This window comes from Carcharhinus amblyrhynchos, chromosome 2, assembly GCF_965287045.1.
Source record: "Carcharhinus amblyrhynchos chromosome 2, sCarAmb.v2.hapA, whole genome shotgun sequence".
NCBI classification, from domain to species: Eukaryota; Metazoa; Chordata; class Chondrichthyes; order Carcharhiniformes; family Carcharhinidae; genus Carcharhinus; species Carcharhinus amblyrhynchos.
The window spans coordinates 112,002,528-112,022,805 of record NC_137325.1 but is presented as its reverse complement, the minus strand read 5'-3'; the positions used below and the strand labels follow the sequence as shown (position 1 = coordinate 112,022,805).

At 40.3% G+C, this 20,278-nt stretch overlaps 1 protein-coding gene across 2 annotated transcripts in view; it reads left to right on the top strand.

The window, feature by feature from the left end:
- The window catches only part of LOC145361441 (phosphatidylinositol 5-phosphate 4-kinase type-2 alpha), a 215,412-nt gene that overhangs the window by 176,730 nt on the left and 18,404 nt on the right, over window positions 1-20,278 (top strand). For both annotated transcript variants that reach the window (XM_080217254.1, XM_080217264.1), the window contains exon 7: window positions 15,092-15,205. In XM_080217254.1, the coding sequence (XP_080073380.1) occupies window positions 15,092-15,205 (114 nt within the window). The remainder of the gene's footprint in view (window positions 1-15,091; window positions 15,206-20,278) is intronic.

Sequence of the window (20,278 nt, the reverse complement as noted above, 5' to 3'; positions counted from 1 at the left end):
AACTGCAATAAAGAAAGGTTAACACTACTTTGCAAAACAGCTAAGAGCAGGAATCGAATGACATTGGTAGCTGGGATCTATTAACAATGAATGGCCATGTCAATTGTAATGCTTCTTCCTATTTTTTAAACTTTTTCTGCTTCTGCCACACATACAGCCTTTCTTCACTTTCGCGCATTTAACTGATTACTTCAATTTTTGTATACATTCTTGGTGGAGAAACTAAAAACTAGCAGGAAATCCTTTTTTTCACTCCTTCCTCCAGCTAATTACTGAAATGTTTCTCGGTTATTTATTGCTCGATAGTTCAGAGCATCTGAATTCACTTATAAAGGCCACATGGTGTGACATGGGATCTTCTCTGAATATGAGATTAATGGGAAAGTTAATCATTGTAGAACCACACTTCCCATTATAAAGAAAGGTAAGTAATTTTACTTGCTGAATTGGAAACGCCTAACCCAAGAAATGTTCAGATCATTAATCTAAGTGTTTCATTGAACCTCCTCACCAATGTCCTGTGCAGTTGTAGCAAGACTTCTCTGCTTTTATACTCCATTCCCCTTGCAATAAAGGCCAACATTCCACTTGCCTTCCTAATTACTTTCTGTACCTGCAAGCTTAACATATTGTGATTAAGGACACCCAGTTTCCTTTGTTCTGCAGCATTCTGTAGTCTCTCTCTTTTTAAATAACATTCTACTTTACAATTATTCCCATGGAAGTGGACAACCTCACATTTTCCCACATTATACTCCATCTGACAGATTTTTGCCACTCACTTAATTTATCCAACCACCTCACAGCTTCCAACCTATCTTTGTACCATCAGCAAATTTAACTACAATATACCCTTTGACCAAGTCATTTATACAGATTGTAAATAGTTGAGGCTCTAGCACTGATCCCTATGCCACTCCACAAGTTACAGTTTAGCAAATGAAAAGTGACCCATTTATCTCAAAACTCTGTTTCCCTTTAATCCTCTGTCCACATGAATGTTCACAAGCATATGAAATAAGAGCAGAAGTAGGCCGTTCGGCCTCTTGAACCTGTTCTGCCATTTAATACATCATCCATAACACCATAAGCTGTTACCTTGTGTGGTAACCTTTTATATGGCACCTTATCGACTGCCTTTAGGAAATCCAAATACACCGCATTTAATGTTTTCCCTTTATCCACTCTGCTTGTTGCTTCCTCACAGATCCCTAATAAATATGTCAAACACAAATAGCAAATTGATTCAGGAATTTGCTTCAGTGAAGAATATTTTCCTTTGCATTATACAATATTCATTGTTGTTATGGAAGTGATTTTTTCTGATAAATAATACATTGTTATATAGATGCATATTTGAAATAGAGTAAGGTATAGATGTGAGAGGGTGGGGCAATAGAATTAGTTTTGGATTAAATTTAAAGTTTGTTTATTAGTGTCACAAGTAGACTGACATTAACACTGCAGTGAAGTTACTGTGAAAACCCCCTAGTCACCACACTCTGGCAACTGTTCAGGTATACTGAGGGAGAATTTAGCATAGCCAATGCACGTCTTTCGGACTGTGGGAGAAAACCGGAGGAAACCCACGCAGACTCGGAGTACGTGCAGACGCCACACAGTGACCCTAGCTGTGAGGCAGCAGTGCTAACCACTGTGTCACCCATGTAAATAGGCTGTGCAGGCATAATACAATGGCCTCATTGTGTACTGTGAACCTCAATAATTGTGGCCTTCAAACATTGCTGGCTTTGCTCTGTCATTGATCTATTACGTTTCTACAGAAAAATATAACTCGATATTGCCTGTTTAACTTGGAACCAATTTTAGATGAGCCACACAAACTCAGCTCTGACAAAGGATCATCTAGACTCGAAACGCCAGCTCTTTTCTTTCCTTACAGATGCTGCCAGACCTGCTGAGATTTTCTCTGTTGGTTTCAGATTCCACCATCTGCAGTAATTTGCTTTTTTACACAAACTCTTCCTGAGTAATATTCCCATAATATCAAGCAAGCATGCTAGGGTCACTGCGCACCCGTGAAAACAATGTTTGTTTTGAGAATACTTGTTGAAATTTAGCTCATTTTATTCATTTTGATTTCTTCCTTTGGTGAAGGGGAAGTGAATTTGTGTACCTATGGGGACATACTTTGCTGGGGCAGTCTCAGAGTAGGGCGATTAACTGGCCCAGCTATCAACACCTACATCCTGTGAAAGGAAAGAATAACTACACCAGTGCTGAGAAAAGGAGTGTCAAATTAGAAATAAGTACTCCTAAGTGAAGCACAATCTGAACCATCTGCTGTGTAGAATTTTCTCTGATCTGGCTGGATGGTATCAAATCTCATGGAAAAACACACAGTAATTGCTGCGCAAGTGTTAAAACTGTCCTCTCATGATCATTGTCAATTTTGTTCCTTTTTGTGCTGGAATTTGAGCTGTTCTGTCCTCTGGGTCAAAGGGCCAACATCCACTTTAACTTAGTCAAATAGGATTCTTTCAATCAAGAGAAAAAATAGACTTTCACTCATTGGTTTATGCTAAATTCAAGAATCTCAGGTCCCAGAGCTGAGAGGACAATAGGCTAACTCCCAATGCCACTCGGCCCTTTTTCCTAGTAACCACTTATTTATGTTTATTGCCAATAGAAATTAAAAAAAACACTTTAATATAAGAAAATATTTAAGATTTTTGTTACTATTTCAACACCTAATATGGAGTGGCAGTTTAGCCTAAAGGCGAAACAAATTCGGCTCCTAATTTGGAGAGAGTTTAGTTTTAAAAAAATTCAAACAAAATGCATCTTTAGCATTGCTGTGCTAAAGCAATGCTAAAGACACTTGGGCTTTCACTTATTAGTAAATTGTGTTTCCTGTTTACAGAAGGATATGTTTAGCTGCTGTGTTTAGAAGGCTACTTTTCTCAGATGAAGTATTCATGAATTCCCTTGCAATGTATCTTTTCTCAGACAAGCTGCTGCCTAAATATAATAAAAGGGTCAGAACTTCGTGCAGCAGGACATCAAGCGTCTACTACCAGTGAGAACTGTTCCTGTACCCTTCAGTTCATAATTTTCGCCACCAAGTTTTTGCTAAAGGTGCAAGCTGATAATGGCAGTGAAGGAAACAGAAGATCCATAGAATCTCTACAGTGCAGAAGGAGGTCACTTGGCCCATCAAGTCTGCACTGACTCTCTGAAAGAGCATCTTACTAGGCTCAGTCCCCTGCCCTGTCTCCGTAACCCCACGCTTTTACCATTGGCTAAGCCACACAGACAGTTGCCCAAGGCTGGAATGGAATCTGGGTCCCTGGTGCTGTGAGGCAGCAGTGCTAGCCACTGTGAACTAGATACCTAACAGGATATCCTTAACCAATGAGATTTAAGGATTAGGAAATAAACACAAGAAGGAATATGTATTAAAGGGGGTGAATTCAATGTCAAGTAGATACAGACAGGGCAATAGAGAGGAAAGGAAAGATTTAGTTTCCTTTTTTTTTCTCTCCCAAACTAACCTTTCTATTGCCCTGTCTGGGAGAGAAAAAAAACAAAGAAAACTAAGAATTCTTCTAAAATTTCCGGAAAAATTCAAAATCTGAATTCCAAATTCTACATGTGGAATAGTTAAATTTCAGTACCTGAAAATTGATGGTCAGTCATTCACTCTTAATATGTTGTTGAAAATATTTATGCTTGTAATAACAAGAAATGACTTCCTGTGGTAAATCAAATGGACAAAGGCAGCAAGTCGCTCCAAAAGAATTGGAAGTTCAGGGCAAGATGCACCGCGGAGTAGTACAACTCTGACAGCAATTTTTGGCTATTCGTATTTAACTAATCACCTAAATTTGTTATGCCATTTACCGACAAATAACAACGATAATTAGCTTTGCTTTTTTTCTGACGTTAAATTTTGGCCCTTTAGTCATTTCTTTACAAATATAAATTATACCTTAACGATGGACTGCAAGTCAGCACAGCCATGTTTAATATCGAGTTGAAATGAGTGGACTAGAGTTTTATTAAAAACAATGAAATCTTTTTAAATTTCACTAACAGCAATACTATTTACTTCATAATTAAAGTGGGCATTTACTATGAACTTAAACTAACATCTTCATTGCATAAAGACATTTAAAAACACAAATAGTAAATAATTATTCAATAATTAATCAAAGTACTGTGTTATTCTCAAAGTACTGTATACATTCCAGTTCTAAGTTAGCAGCACGAGATCTTAAAGCTGTATAATAAACATGCGTGCAGCAGGTTGGATAGATCAAGAAAGCTCTTTGTGACCAGATTTTCACACGACAAGACTAAAATGTAGGTTCAAAGTGACAAGTCCAAAGCAAATTGCGTGCGAGTAAATTTGCTCATTCCCATATTTTACTTGGCTTACGATAGAATTGTACACATTTAGTGGGCCCCCATTAAGAGTGTTTTGGTTGTACATCCCAGAAAAAAAAATCAGCTCCAGCAACTTCTTTATAAATGAATGAGAATTATGCAAATTAAATCAATAGTTCATTCTCCTTGCACTCGCTCATGGAACATTTCAGAGACTTGCAGGGGGTGGGGTGGGCGGGGGGAACATTGCCAAATGGGGAAAAAAATGAACTGGATAAGCAGCGCTATTATTCTCAAAATCTGAGAGTAAAATTTCATGAACAGTATTGGTGATCACCTTTTTCTGGAATAGTGTTTATTTTTATATGTCTCCAAATATTCATAAATGAATATCCCTTGATATCAGAAACATTGTTTCTGATATATCAAATGAAGAATCAAAAGTTGAGATGATTGTTTTCTTCAGGACACAGTGGTTTTACCATTTGCCTACATTATATTGATTAGATTTTACCAAATAAGTTAAACATCTCCTCAATTAATATTGGTTAATAGACATTGGACTTCATGTTATATGCTGCAAGAAATCAGGCATCGCAGGCTTGCCAAATGTGCTTGTAGTTTATTTTGAAAGTGGATTTTATATCAGGAAATGGTAGTGGTATGGAAAATAAAATGGTTCTTGAGGTTAACTGACTTAAAAGCAGAATTGTGCTGGGGAGCTAACTGATATTTAGTATTCAAATAAAATGTTTCGGCAAATGCAGTGAAATCCCTGTATGAGGCACTGTTGCATTGCACTGTCTTCAGTCTGCCATTATTGAAATTTACAACATATCTGTAATTGCCAAGGCCACATCTCCTTTTCCCCTTAGCACTGATCATCCCCCCCAGGGAAATAGAATAGAAAATTGCAAACCATACATATATATGTGATCCTTTTGTAAGTAGAGTTTTAATTTTAATTAATTTTTTGATTGGCTAGTAGTGCTGTAGGGATATTTCATTGTGTGTGTTACTTATACAAGATGCTTACTCGTGATGTTGAAGTATCTCGTTCTTTCTCATTTGGCTTTACCCAGGTCGCCACAATGCTGTTGATAATGTTTTGGGTTTGGCAGGTGGTTTTATAGCCAGATACCCCTCCTCGGTTTTCTGGGCTGGTGTCCCGTACTGATACATGGTGGCTTGCTTGCAACTAGTGGCTTTTTTTTTAAGTACTTTATTGCGATTATTGAATGTGATAATATTTGGCCTCCACTACTCCATATATCAACAATTTACTTTCGAAAGCAAGAATGCAAATAGGAAGTTGAGTTTGATATTTTCATTGAGTTACTAAATGCTCCCACAACCTTTCACCCACTGCCTCAAATTTAAGATGTTTTAACAGTAGTTTTTTTTGTACTAAAATTTAGAATCTACAAGGATCCTTTTTTAAATTCATTTTTACAGGATGTGGGCGTTGCTGGCTAGGCCAGCACTTATTTGCTGTTCAGAAGGTGGTGGTGAGCTCTCTTCTTGAACTGCTGCAGCAGGTGTAGGTACAGTGTTGTTAGGGTGGGAGTTCCAGGATTTTGACTCAGCAACAGTAAAGGTCCAGCAATATGTTCCCAAGGCAGGATGATGAGTGACTTGAAAGGAAGATACAGGTGGATAAATGTTGAAAAAGGGTGAAACTAGATCATTACAGATTTATTTCAAATAGAAAGAACTTATTGGAATCTTTCATTACAGACATTGAGTACATGTTAAGGTCATATCTAACTAGAATAGTTGAATTATTTGCAGCACGGAAGATGGGGAGCTGTCTATGAATTTTATTTACATGAACGTGCAGAAAACACTCCAATTTTCTACAAAAGCAATAATTCTAAAATGCTAAACATACAGAAACAGGTTAGCATTGTAACACGGTAATGCAGTGAGGTACGATATACTGAATAGGGAGAAAGAGAAGCTTTCCTGATTGGAAGAACGTGACAGGGTGGTGTTCCCCAGGTATCTATACTGTGGTCTTGATTATTCACTATATGTATTGATGGCTTGGATGAAGGAGTAGAGTTGTATATCCATGCTCTAAGATGACAGTAAGTTAGGAGGCATAGTAAATTCTGTAGATGGGAGGAGAACATTGTGGAAGGACAAAAACTAAATGAGTTGGTGAAACAATGGTAGAAGTGAGGTCATCCACTTGTAAATGAGAAAGACAAATTGGAATTTGTTCATGGGAAAAAACTGGAGCAAATGAATTTAGATCCAAAATATAAAATGCACTAAAAGGAACTACAAAATGTCATGGATGTAGCCCAATCCATCACGCAAACCAGCCTCCCATCCATTGACTCTGTCTACACTTCCTGCTGCCTCGGCAAAGTAGCCAGCATAATTAAGGATCCCATGTACCCCGGACATTCTCTCTTCCACCTTCTTCCGTTGGGAAAAAGATACAAAAGTCTGAAGACACGTACCAACAGACTCAAGAACAGTCTTTTCCCTGCTGCTGTCAGACTTTTGAATGGACTTACTTTGCATTAATCTTGCATTGCATTGATCTTTCTCTACACCCTAGCCATGACTATAACACTACATTCTGCACTCTTTCGTTTCCTCCTCAATGAACAGTATGTTTTGTCTGCGTAGCACGCAAGAAATAATACTTATAATAGGTTAATACATGTGACAATAAATCAAATCAAAAAAAGCTACTGCAGAGATACCAAAGCTAATCAAAAAGACTGTTGGAATGTTGATTTTTTTTATATATATATTTCAAGGGCTTTGTAACCCAAATGTGAAGATTCAATTGTATGGTTTCTCGGTTCAATCCTGTTTGGAATAATATGTTCAGTTTAGGATACTGAACCACAGGAAAATTTATAATGAAAGTAAAGTTATGCAGATGTTGAAAATCCAAAATAAAAACAGAAAATGCTGGATTTACTCAGCAAATCGGGCAGCATCCGTGGAGAGGATTTAATCATTCAGGTCAACAGTGGCACTTCATCAGAACAAGAAAATATGTTGCAGTCTAAGGGTTGAAGTACAGATTCGTCAGAATGAAAGTTCTTAGTGTTAAGTTCTGAGGCCAGGTCGCACAAACATGGTTACCATTCTGTTCATTGTAGAAGGTTGAATTTAGACAATTGAGAAATTACTTGATTGAGGAATTCAGTAGAGTCGATGCAAAGAAACTGGAGGCAAAGTCCATTTGTGTGATGCTGCTGCTAGCAGCATTATAAAGACTTGCCTTGATCTGCAGGTGCAGGAGGGACACAAATTGCTACCTGTGTGGAAACATGGACCAGCATTTCATACCATTCCCTAATTGCCCTTACGGCTTTCTAGGCCATTTTAGATGGCAGTTGAGAGTCGACTACATTACTGTAGGTCTGGAGGCGCAGACCAGGTAAGGATGCAGATTTCCCTCCCTAAAGGGAACCAGATGGGTTTTTAGCAACAGCTGATGATATTTTTATAGTCAGCATTATTGAGACTAGCTTTCATTTGAATTGAATTTAAACTGCTCCAACTGCAGTGATAGGATTTGAACGAGGGACCCCAAGGCATTAACACAGAGCTCTGAATTACTAGTCCTGTGACGTTACCATTTGGCCACCATCTCCCCATGATTCTCCCCGTGGCATTGAAGTCCCCGAGGCAGTACTATGAAATTGAATTGCTCTATTTCCTCTGAGGGAAATCCAAATTCAGGAGACGGAGTAACCCTCAAATTTGGAATGAAGTCAGGAAGCATATTTTCACACACACAGGCTTTGCTGGTCCATTAAAATTTTAAAGACTCAAATTGATATTTTTGTTGGGTGAAGGGATCAAAGGATACAGAACAAAGGCGGGTAAATGGGGCTAAGATATAGATCAGCCATGATCAGATTAAAAGGTGGAACAGGCTGAATGATCTTCTCCTGTGCTCCCACGCAAGTGTAAAATATTGAAATCTTTCTTTTATACTGACCAATGGTCACCATCTCATAGTACTCCACACATAGGTGTGAACTTTCCAAGTCAGAGGGGAAAATAAGTAAAGGGAGGCTGGAGAGAGAAGGATCAAGGGCATGATTGAAGCAAAAGCTTTTCAGAAGCCCTTCTCTTTCTCTCTACATTTCAAGGTGGTTTTAGCAGGAAAATCAATAGGTTAAGTCATAAAAATTGGAAGATAAGAGAGAGAATGGGGGTTGACCAGTCACCAATGTCAGAAAATCTAAAGATACAGACCAGGCCGGGATAAAGATAATTACCCATAAAAGAATATCGTTGTCATGACAAGAGTTTTGAGCAAAAGCAAAGTGCTGGAAACATGAAACAAAAGCAAAAAGTGCTGAAAACAACCAATAGGTTATGCATTATACTTGTGAAGAGATAAACACATTGAAAGTTCCAGGTTGTTGACTTTCCTCAGTGGGGTCTCCGCAGATGTTGCTTGACCTGCTAATTTATTTCCAGCATTTCCTATTGTTTATTATAATTGGCTGGATTCTATGGAGCATCATGCTTCCTGCAGCCCTCTTCCCCCTCCACCCCATCCAGTGCCTCCCACAGCACCCTCCACCCCTGCCCTCCTCCCACTGCTGAATGTTGGATGTTACATAGAACATAGAACACTAGAGCACAAACAGGCCCTTCAGGCCACAAGTTGCGCCAATCATATCCATACCTACCAGGTCATAGAACAATCTGTAACTCCCAAGCCCATTAGATCCCATATACTCATCCAGATGTCTTTTAAAAGACCCCAGCAAGTTCGCCTCTACCACCACCAACGGCAGCCGATTCCACTCACTCACCACCCTCTGAGTGAAAAACTTACCCCTAACATCTCCTCTGTACTTGCTTCCCAGCACCTCAAATCTGTGTCCTCTTGTAGCGACCATTTCAGCCCTGGGAAATAGCCTCCGAGAATCCACCCTATCTATTCCTGTCAACAATTTATAAACCTCTATCAGGTTGCCTCTCAAGCTTCGTCTCTCCAGGGAGAAGAACATAAGAACATAAGAAATAGGAGCAGGAGTAGGCCATCTAGCCCTTCGAGCCTGCCCCGCCATTCAATAAGATCATGGCTGATCTGTCGTGGCTCAGTTCCACATTCCCGCCCTCTCCCCATAACCCTTAATCCCCTCTCTTATCAAAAACCCATCAACCCGCGTCTTAAAAATATTTAGCAAGGTAGCCTCCACCACTTCAACGGGCAGAGAATTCCAGAGATTCACCACCCTTTGAGTGAAGAAGTTCCTCCTCAACTCCGTTCTAAACTGCCCCCCCTTTATCTTGAGGCTGTGCCCCCTAGTCCTACTGTCCTTTCTGAGCGGGAAGAGTCTCTCCACCTCTATCCTATCCATCCCATTCATCATCTTATACGTCTCAATGAGATCTCCCCTCATTCTTCTAAACTCTAACGAGTACAAGCCTAGTTTATTCAGCCTCTCCTCATAGCTCAACCCCCTCAACTCCGGCATCAGCCTAGTAAACCTCCTCTGCACTCCCTCCAAGGCCAAAATATCCTTGCGTAAGTGCGGCGCCCAAAACTGCACACAGTACTCCAGCTGCGGCCTCACCAATGCCCTATACAGCCGCAGCAAGACCTCCCTACTTTTATATTCAATCCCCCTCACTATGAAGGCCAGCATCCCATTCGCCTTCCTGACCACCTGCTGCACCTGCAAGCTGGGTTTTTGCGACTCATGCACAAGGACCCCGAGGTCCCTCTGCACCATCACCTGCTGCAGTTTTTCGCCACGTAAGTAATAATCCTTCCTACCATTATTCCTACCAAAGCGGACCACCTCACACTTGCCAACATTAAATTCCATTTGCCATTTAAGGGATAAGGTGGGAGAGAGGACCTGGGTAAGATACTCTTGTCAGAAAGTCAGTGCAGACTTGATGGGCCAAATGGCCTCTTCTGCACTGTAGGGATCATGTGATTTTGCAGGTACTTTGTGTCCATCCAAGAACTTTGAAAGTAGATCATGGAAATAAAAAAGAAAATACTGTGGATGCTTGAAGTCTGAAATAAATCATGAATATGTTTTCAAAATGTGGCCTCAATTTTAATACAGTGACTCCTGACTTGAGTTTACTTTAAACTTGAATGACCAGGTCTACTTGTTGATTTACACTGTTTAATGACACAAGCTGTGTTGAATTTGGATGAAAGTGATTCATGACTTACCATTTATTTTCCGAGTGCAGTACCTCTTTCAGTATGTTGATGTTGCCTTGGCCGATCTCTTCCTTTTTATTCAATCTTGCGTATTCATATTGACCATATTGATTGAGGGTGGCATTGAGCAGTTAGCACTGCTGCCTCACAGTTCGATTCCTGGCTTGGGTCACTGCCTTTGTGAAGTTTGCTCGTCCTCCCCATGTCTGCCTGGATTTCCTCCGGGTACTCCGGTTTCTTCCCACATTCCAGGCAAGTGCAGTTTAGATGGATTGACACCTCTTAGTGTCCAAAGACGTGTTGGTTAAGTGGCTTAGCCATGGGAAATGTGTGGAGTTTTGGCAATAGGGTCGAGGGGGGATGCTCTTCTGGAGAGCCGGTACAGACTCAATGGGCCAAATGTCGTCGTCCTCCTGCACTGTTGGGATTCAAAATTAACAACCACATGCAGGGATTTGGTGTCTTTAATGTAATTTAATCCAAATCAAAGGCAGAAGTGAAAAAGAAATTACATATTACTTTTATGAAGTTTGAATCAGTGAACGGGTTGTGCTCCATCTCTAATGTTCATTTTTGCTATGTTGGTTGTTTATTGTTTTATCAGAGGAGCTCTGAAGGTTAAAACTAGTTCTTTTGTTGCAAGTAATTCCCTCAACCTGTCTTCATTAGGCATGCCTCCCAATCCAGGCAACATCCTTGTAAATCTCCTCTGCACCCTCTCGATATCCTTCCTGTACTGAGGCGACCAGAACTGCGCACAGTACTCCAAGTGGGGTCTGACAAGGGTCTTATAAAGTTGCAGCATTACCTCCCAACTCCTAAACTCAATTCCTCAATTAATGAAGGCCAGTACACCATATGCCTTCTTGACCACATCCTCCATCTGCGGGGCTGATTTAAGAGTCCTATGGACCCAGACCCCAAGATCCTTCTGCTCCTCAACACTGCTAAGACTCATACTCTTGATATTGTACTCCTTCATCCCATTGGTCCTGCCAAAATGGACCACTACACATTTATCCACGTTGAAGTCCATCTGCCACTTCTCCGCCCAGTCTTGCATCCTATCTATGTCACGCTGCAACTTCTGACATCCCTCCAGACTATCCACAAAACCACCAACCTTCGTGTCTTCGGCAAACTTACTAACCCATCCCTCCACTTCCTCATCCAGGCCATTTATGAAAACGACAAACAGCTAGGGTCCTAGAACAGATCCCTAGGGCACTCCACTGGTGACCGACCTCCATGCAGAAAAAGACCCATCCACAACCACTCTCTGCCTTCTACAGGCAAGCCAGTTCTGGATCCACAAGGCCAAAGCCCCTTGGATCCCATGCCCTCTCACCTGTTCGTCAGAAGCCTGCCTATAAAGAAGCTGGCTGGAATAAGCTGGGCAGGGCATTAGTTGATCAAGAGCAAGATTTCTGCACCCACCCATCCAGGGAGAAATTCCCGCCTTAGAATGTTATCAACCAATCCAATCAACTGGAAGCTCTGAAGTTCCAGCAGCTTTGAACGGTGGCCACTGCCTGGACTACGGCAATGCCCCAGCAGAGGAGGTATGGAGACCAGACTGGAGGTGGGCCCCTGCTCAGGCAGGCCCCAACCAATTCTTGCTTCAATATAGACAAGGACTTACAACATTTACAGGAAGGGGTAGGTGGTGGCAGTTATAGTGAGGGAGTGGGAGTCGGAGGCAGAGGGTGATGGTGAGGTTTGGCGCAGTGGCAAGGTGATCTCTGCCACTAGTCCAACTTGTTGAAAGCTGTTGGCTACCTGCTTGACATAGACCTCCTCTTGCTGTGTTTAAGAGATCGGGAGCAGGCAGGACAGCAGTAGGCAAGCCACGTAATGTGTTTAATGAGCTCACTTTCTCGTGCTCTCTCTCGCTCCCTCACCACCACCACAAAGATGCTGGAAAGGGAGCATTAAGTCCGGCACAAGGATCTTGAAGTTAACTAGATAATACATCAGGATCCAAGGGATCCCAACAAAGATGGGAGCAACACTGACAACAGTGTGGGACTTTAAGCAGGAAGAGACTCGGGAGTTCTTGATTGGCTGAAGTTCACTAAAGGTGGGCACAGAAAAGTCAGTGTAGGGAAAATTTGAGTATTCATTCCTTGTGATTGTAGGCTATATGGGTTTTGGGCAGCAGTGGAAGTAATGAGTTAGGTTCATAAATGAAATTCTAAGGTTTTACTCTGGATGTGGAGATCGGTGGTAAGGCCAGCATTTGTTGCCCATCCCTAATTGCCCTGAAGCGAGTGGCTTACTGGATCATTTCCAAGGGCATTTCAGAGTCAATCATACTGCTGTTGGTCTGGAGTCACATGTAGCTGGAGAAGCTAAGAATGGGAAATCTCCTTCCCTTAAGGACATTAGTGAACCGCATGAGTTTTCACAGCAATTGGATAGTTTCTGGTTCTGCGCACTGCAGGACTGGAAATTCCTGCCAAAATCAATAATCAATGTATCTACAGCTGGTCCGTCACATTTTCCATTCTGCCCATGATGATTCCTGCCATGGGTGGGACCAAAAGACCCTGACCATAGTCACCATTATTGAGACTAGCTTTCCATTAGGGTTTTTTATATGGAATTTGAATTTCACTGACTGCTGTTGTGGGATTTGAACCCATGTCCATTAACTTGGATCTCTGAATTACTGATCCAATGGTGTTGACAAAATGGAAGGGTGGAAGAATGTATCCTTAAGAAAGGATTAGACTCAGGCTAGGAGGTTGACTAAAGCAGTAAGATTGAGTTCCAGTGAATGCCTCGCTCAGCCAGCACCACACGTGGATTCCATCAGGGACAAATTGGGATAGCTTCAATTTTGTGAACATTGAGCAATACAAAGTTATGACTCAGTAAACAGTGCCACGTTTGTACATATCATGTTAGAGTTTCCACTTTGGATGCAGTGTGTAATCCAGGTGCAAATTGTGCCCGACAGTTTTGCAAAGTGTTTTTTAATCTCATATTTCTTGCCTTACTCGTGCGTTTTGCCAAGTGCACATTCTGCCAAGAACCAGCGCAATCATTTGCGGATGTAATTTAAAAGTAAATTTGTGCTTTAAAAACAATTCCTTTTTTAAAATAACTTGATACAGCTTCACTATTATATAAATAGGGTAATCATAAGAAGGTTTTGATCAGTGTCTAGACCACATCTATGAGTAGCCCAATTTTTTAAATAACTGGAAATGAATTGTAATAGAAATTATGCAACTTTTTGCTAGTCTTACTGCTGTACGGCAGTCAGTTCCTTAATAAATTAAGAAACCTTGTATTCAAAATCTTTTGGAATGTTCATATTTGTGTTTTTAAGCTCCCAAAATGTTTCATTTTAACATTCTCCTCAATCGCCAACTAAGGAAGGCTGCCAGTGGTGATTGATTCGATTTGAGGACATGGCCAGTTTTATTGTTTAAGTTGACGTCGACTGTGATGTATTTTAAGTTTGCACTGAAGATCATGGGTGAGATTCTCCAACCTCCCAGCTGCGTGTTTCCCACAGGGAGGAGATGGCAGATTGTTTGCTAGTGGCAGGAATCTCTGGTCTCACTGCTATCAATGGGAATTCCCATTGCCATCACCCGCATGCCAGTAGGAAACCTGTGAATGGGAGTGCACTGCGGGTGCGACCATTAGAATCCTGCTCGCATGAGCAGCAAGAGAATTCCAGCCCATGAAACTCAAGCCAGGTCAACACCGTAGTTAGCACTGCTGCCTTACAGCGCCAGGGACCCAGGTTCAATTCCCAGCTTGGGTCACTGTCTGTGTCTGCGTGTGTTTCCTCTGGGTGCTTCGGTTTCCTCCCACAGTCCAAAGACATGCTAGTTAGGTGCATTGGCCATGCTAAATTCTCCCTCAGTGTACCCGAACAGGTGCTGGAGATTGGTGACTAGGGATTTTCACACTAACTTCATTGCAGTGTTAATGTAAGCCTACTGTGACACTACTAATAAATAAACGTAAAGCTGTGCTGGACGTAAGTTCTGTAATTTATTTTGAGCTGGTTTTGCCAATTTCAGGAGAATTACCTCACCGAGAGTGCAACTGTATCAACACTCCATGCCATTTACTGTTTAGGCAGATGTTTCTTTCAGTTGTCCTCTTGTTTCTAATATTATAAACTTTGTTTAGAGCTTGAGGATGTATTTATTTTTGTGTAGGATCATTTGGGTGGGGTGGGGAAGGACAGAGCTCAAATATTACCGTTTCAACATATTGAACTTTCTTTGGCAATACTTCTGTAACATACGCAATATCTACTCAGACGACAAACTGTTGTGTATTTTTAGAACGCTGCATTTGCTCAAATTTTGCTCTTCAGCTATTTTGGTGACTGTTTTGCAACAGCTCAATTGCGCCACCTCTGGTTCATTCTCAACTCACTCCTTAATTTAAGAAAGCATCTTGTGTTTTTGTATTTTTTTGAGATGTGCTGACTAATGTGAATCCAACATTGATAATAGATTGGACACTTTCATGATCTGCCAGTTTCTTTGACTAAATCTTTGTGATTGATTAGTGTTGATCTTGTTGCAGGCCAAGGAGCTACCAACATACAAGGACAATGATTTTATAAACGATGGGCAAAAAATTTGCATTGATGAAAACAACAAAAAGATGTTCCTTGAAAAGCTCAAGAAGGATGTCGAGGTAAGAAATTAAATAAGGATTGTGTAGTTTGTGTTTCTTCTACTGATGCCTTAAGTATATGTGATCATACTGAAATGAGTTGCAAATGGATGGCATTGTGGCACAATGGTTAGCATTGCTGCCTCACAGTGCCAGGGACCTGGGTTTGTTTCCTGGTTTGTCTGTCTGTCTGTGCAGAATCTGCACGTTTTCCCTCTGTTGGCGTGGGTTTTCTAAGGTTTCTCCACTTCCTCTCACAGTCTGAAAGATGTGGTGGCTAGGTGCATTGACTGTGCTAGATTCTTCCTCATTGTACCCGAACAGGCGCCGGAGTCTGATGATTTTCACTGCAATGTTAATCAAAGCCTACTTGTGACAATAATGAATAAATTTTAAAACTTTAACTTTAAAAGACAAAAGACCACCAAGTCTACCCCATGGAACATCCTGATCAGATGCTGCCACCTTCAGTCTTGTAATTTCCAGTGGGGGAAAAAAAAAACCATCAGGGAAAAATAACTTCAGAAAATTCCTCTCCAACTATAGAACATAGAACATTACAGCGCAGAACAGGCCCTTCGGCCCACGATGTTGCGCCGACCAGTTTTTTTTAAAAAAAACACTGACCCACTAATCTAAACCAATCCCTTTTCGTCCATAAACCTATCCACAGATCTCTTAAACGCCCCCAAACTAGGCGCATTTACAACTGCAGCAGGCAGCAACTATGTCAGGCATAATTATTAATCCAATTGCTTTCTATATGAGACAAAGGGTCATCTGAACTCAAAACGCCAGCTTTTTTCTCTCCATGTAATCCACATGGATGAAAAGGTTGGAAGATTTATTAAAACTTATAAATTTTAAATTTTATAAAGGAGGATCAAATTTATGTGTGAATTATACTGTAAATAGCAGAACCCTGGGGAGCATTAACAAACAGAGGGATCTAGGCATGCTGGTCCACAGTTCCCTAAAAGTGGCAACACAAGTGGCCAAAGTGATTAAGGAAGCATGTGGCATGTTTGTATTCATCAGTCAATGCATTGAGTGCAAGAGTTGAGAAATCACGTTGCAGCTATATGAAACCTTGGTTAGGCCACATTTGGAGTACTGCATACAGTTCTGGTCGCCACACTACCAGAAGGACATGAAAGCTTTGGGGAGAGTGCAGAGAAGGCTCACCAGGATGTTGCCTGGTCTCAAGGGTGTTGACTATGAGGAGAGGTTGAACAAATTAGGGTTGTTTTCACTAGGAAGACAGGCTGAGGGAAGACCCGATAGAGGTCTACAAAATTATGAGAGGCATTGACAGGTGGATAGTCAGAGGCTTTTTTCCAGGATGGAAGTGTCAATGACAAGGGGAAAAGTTTAAGGGAGAGGTGTGGGGGGAGTTTTTCACAGTGTGGTGGATGCCTGAAACACGTTGCCAGAGGATGTGGTGCAAGTAGGCACATTAGCAACATTTAAGAGGCATCTGGATGGGTACATGAATAGGGAGGGATCGAGCCCAGGTCAGGATAGAAGATCTTTTTTTAAGTTTAGTTAGAGCACAGGTTGGGAGGGCCGAAGGGCCTGTTCCTGTGCTGTACTTTTCTTTGTTCTAACCTACAGCATTTACTTAAATTCATTTTGCATTGTATCTATTTTTACAAAGGTAATTTAGGTGAAAAGTCAGCGTAACCTTCATAATAAACATAGTATGATTTGTTTAACTGCATTTAGAGCTTACACTAATTCTCTCTTTCAATGAACTATAAAATAGTGAAGTACAATTTAAGTGTGTGGTGTGATGTAGTTTTTATGATGAGTATTGATCTGTGGCACTTGTAGGGTTTTAAATAAATGGCTGACTCGTTGGAAATAACAGAATTCCAACACATTAAAAATACAAATGAATCACTTTGGCTTTTGCATTTTTGCATTGGACAGATGCAACTGCAGAACATAAGAAATGCAATGAATGAGCAAAAGGTCATTTAGCTTTTGAAGCTCATCCTTCCAGTATATTAACTGCCTCATTAGGGCATCTCAAAATTATAGCTGTTTGATATACATCCACTAGACGCAATTTTCTCAGTAATCCAGCACTGAAGGAGACATGATCATTAATCATTATCTGAGAATTATCATATGAAGTTCAATATATGTTAAGAATGTAGAACAGAATATCAATTTCCTCTTCAATGACATTTGTCTGCACAATATTAAAACCTTTCATAACATGAAAACCTTATTATAAATAATGATAGTAATTTTGGTAACATAAACCACTTATATTATCATCTTAAATTGATTTAAACCCATCAATTAAAACACTGTTTTGGAATCAGTTGTTGAGTGTCTGTTATATTCTTCATGTGATGAGAATTGTGTATCTTTTGTATATAAGTTTAAGAAATAAGTATGCATAAATATTTTATGCACAAATTGGTTTAGAAAGTAGGAAGAATATGTGTTACATCAAGTTGCATTGACTCTATGGAACAGACTATTGGCTATGCTGTGCACATATCTTCTTGTGCCTCTCTTCATCTAACTCTGTTATATATCCTTTTTCTATAATGGATATAAATTTATAACTGAATTATTAAATCTTGACTAAAGCACGCTTGGACTTCTTGTCAATCTTTTTCTCTCTCACTGTCAACACTGTTATGAAACAGCATATCTTCTGGCTCGCCATTAACCATGTTAGCTGATCTGCTTGTGTGTGCATATACATATTGGTCAATTTTCTATAGAATTGCACATGGAATCATAATCAACTATAGCTTTGAAGTGAAGCAGGCAGAGAGGGCGGCAGGTATAATTGAACCAGAGTATGCTGGAGTCCCTATTTTAAAGTCATACATGCAGTTCTCAATTGTATATTTCTGTGTCCACATTTAAAATGGTAACTGCCTATCTAAATGTGTCATGCTGTAATTATAGCCCAATCTCTTTAGTGGTGTTTCTGAAGGAATTTATAATGGAAAATGTTGGCAGGAAGCGCATGCATGTGTATGACTTTATTTTGGATAATAATGTAAAATATGCGGTGTGTATTTATATATTCTAGTACATGCTTCCTGTGGAAATGTAGGCATGCATTCCCGATTGTGGTGCATTTCAAATACCCATTCCACCAGAAAGGTGGTATACTCCTTGAATCAAATTTCTCATAAGTTTACCAACCTACCTCTACCTCCTTTAGCACCACATTTAAAAAAAAAGCAAAGATAGAAATTTGTGATGAACACCCAAGAGCTCCAATAAAATACCAGAGCCCATCAATTGACTGAGCTTACACAGCTTTATCAATTAGATCTTTGTAACCTGAGGAGACACTGCAGTATTTATAAAACACAATTTAATATTAATTATTCTATGTTATAAAGTTCTTGTCTTTATAAATAGCACATCTGACTTCCTGTGAGCATGAAAATGGAACCTTTTGTACCTTCACCAAAGTGGCAGCACATTGGCAAAGTGGTCAGCACTGCTGCCTCACAGCACCAGGTACTTGGGTTCAATTCTGGCTTCAGGTGACAGTGCAAACTCCGCGCATTCTCCCCTTGTCTGCGTGGGTTTCCTCCGGGTACTCCAGTTTCCTCCCACAGACCAAAGATGTGAAGGTTAGGTTGATTGGCCATGTTAGCGTTAGCAGGCTAAATATGTGGAGTACAGGGATAGGACTTGGGTGGGATTGGTGTCGGTACAGGCTCAATGGGCTGAATGGCCTCCTTCTGCACTGTAGGGATTCTATGATTACCTGTGTATTTCCTTTCTATTGCACATCGCATGCATATCATACATCATCAAATGCAAAGGTCTGTGCTGTACTCTTGGGTTTAACATAACTTTCTTTAGGAAGAGAAAATATCAAAGTCCGTGATTGACACTGAAGAGCAATTCACCTTTGTACAATGGTGAAGTTGGACTTGCAAGTAAATAGGATGGGGTTTAAAATTTGCATTGAGATAAGTAGGAATTAGGCTTTTCAGCTGTTAATTTTCAAGGTGGGGGGAAATTAAAGGCCTTATATAATTTACAAAGGTTTCATAACTAAGCAGGAGGACATTATTAAGTTGTGTTGACCCAAAGGTTGAGACAATGGGAAAACATGAAAATTAAATTCAAAGAGGACCCAGGAGGGCAATGAAATCAGTGGTGAAAGGGGAGAAGGATATTTTAAAACGTGTCCAGCTGAATTGGGTTGCTGTGTGGGGGAGATGTTCTATACTGAGAAGGTGTGAAATCTGAAAAAGCCATCCCAATAGGCCAGAAAAATCTTATTTCAGAAAGTAGTTTTGTTTCTGAACTTGGCTTTCCATTGCTGCGTGGAAAAATTTGAGAAATCATGTGGCATACCTTACCTAAGGTGGCAACAGTTTTTGCCTTGGGTAATATAACTGGATTTTTATGGTTATAAATGTGTATGGGAGTTGATGCCAAGCAGTTTTCTTCTGTGTTCTGACCAAGTGCTGCTTTTTTTTGGTGGGGGTGGGAGTTGTTCTGCAAGACTGGTTTAATTGTATAACTTTAATCTTGGGTGTTTAAGTTTTTCTTGTTGGTGCACCCTTAAATTTTTAAAATCCTAAAAGTGTTATTAGTAATATGATTGATATTGTGTTCTATGCTTCAAGGATCCTTGTTTTCAGAATATAAAGAAAGGTTTGATCAGTAAGACAAGTTTCCCTCTTGGATTTGTCTCGCTCAACAAATAACGCCTGCTATGGCTGTAACAATAGTTAGTCCTATTTAGGAAAAAAAATCCAGGACAATATTTTCTCTTATTCATTCTTGGGATATGAGAAGCCCTGATAAGGCCAGCATGAACTGTCCATCTCTAATTGCCACTTACATAAATAGCAGAGGTCTGATCATCATTTTCTAATCCATCATGGGAGTGATGTCAGGGGACTGAAGAGTTGCAAATGTTACAGCCCTGGTCAAAGAAGAGAAGCGGAATAAACAAAGTATAGCTGGCCAGTTAGACCTATTATAGCAATGAGTAAACGTTAGAAAGAATAATCTGGGATAAATTTAATCGGCACATGGAAAAACATGAATTATTCAATGACAGCCAGTACAAACTCCTTTAAAGGCAAA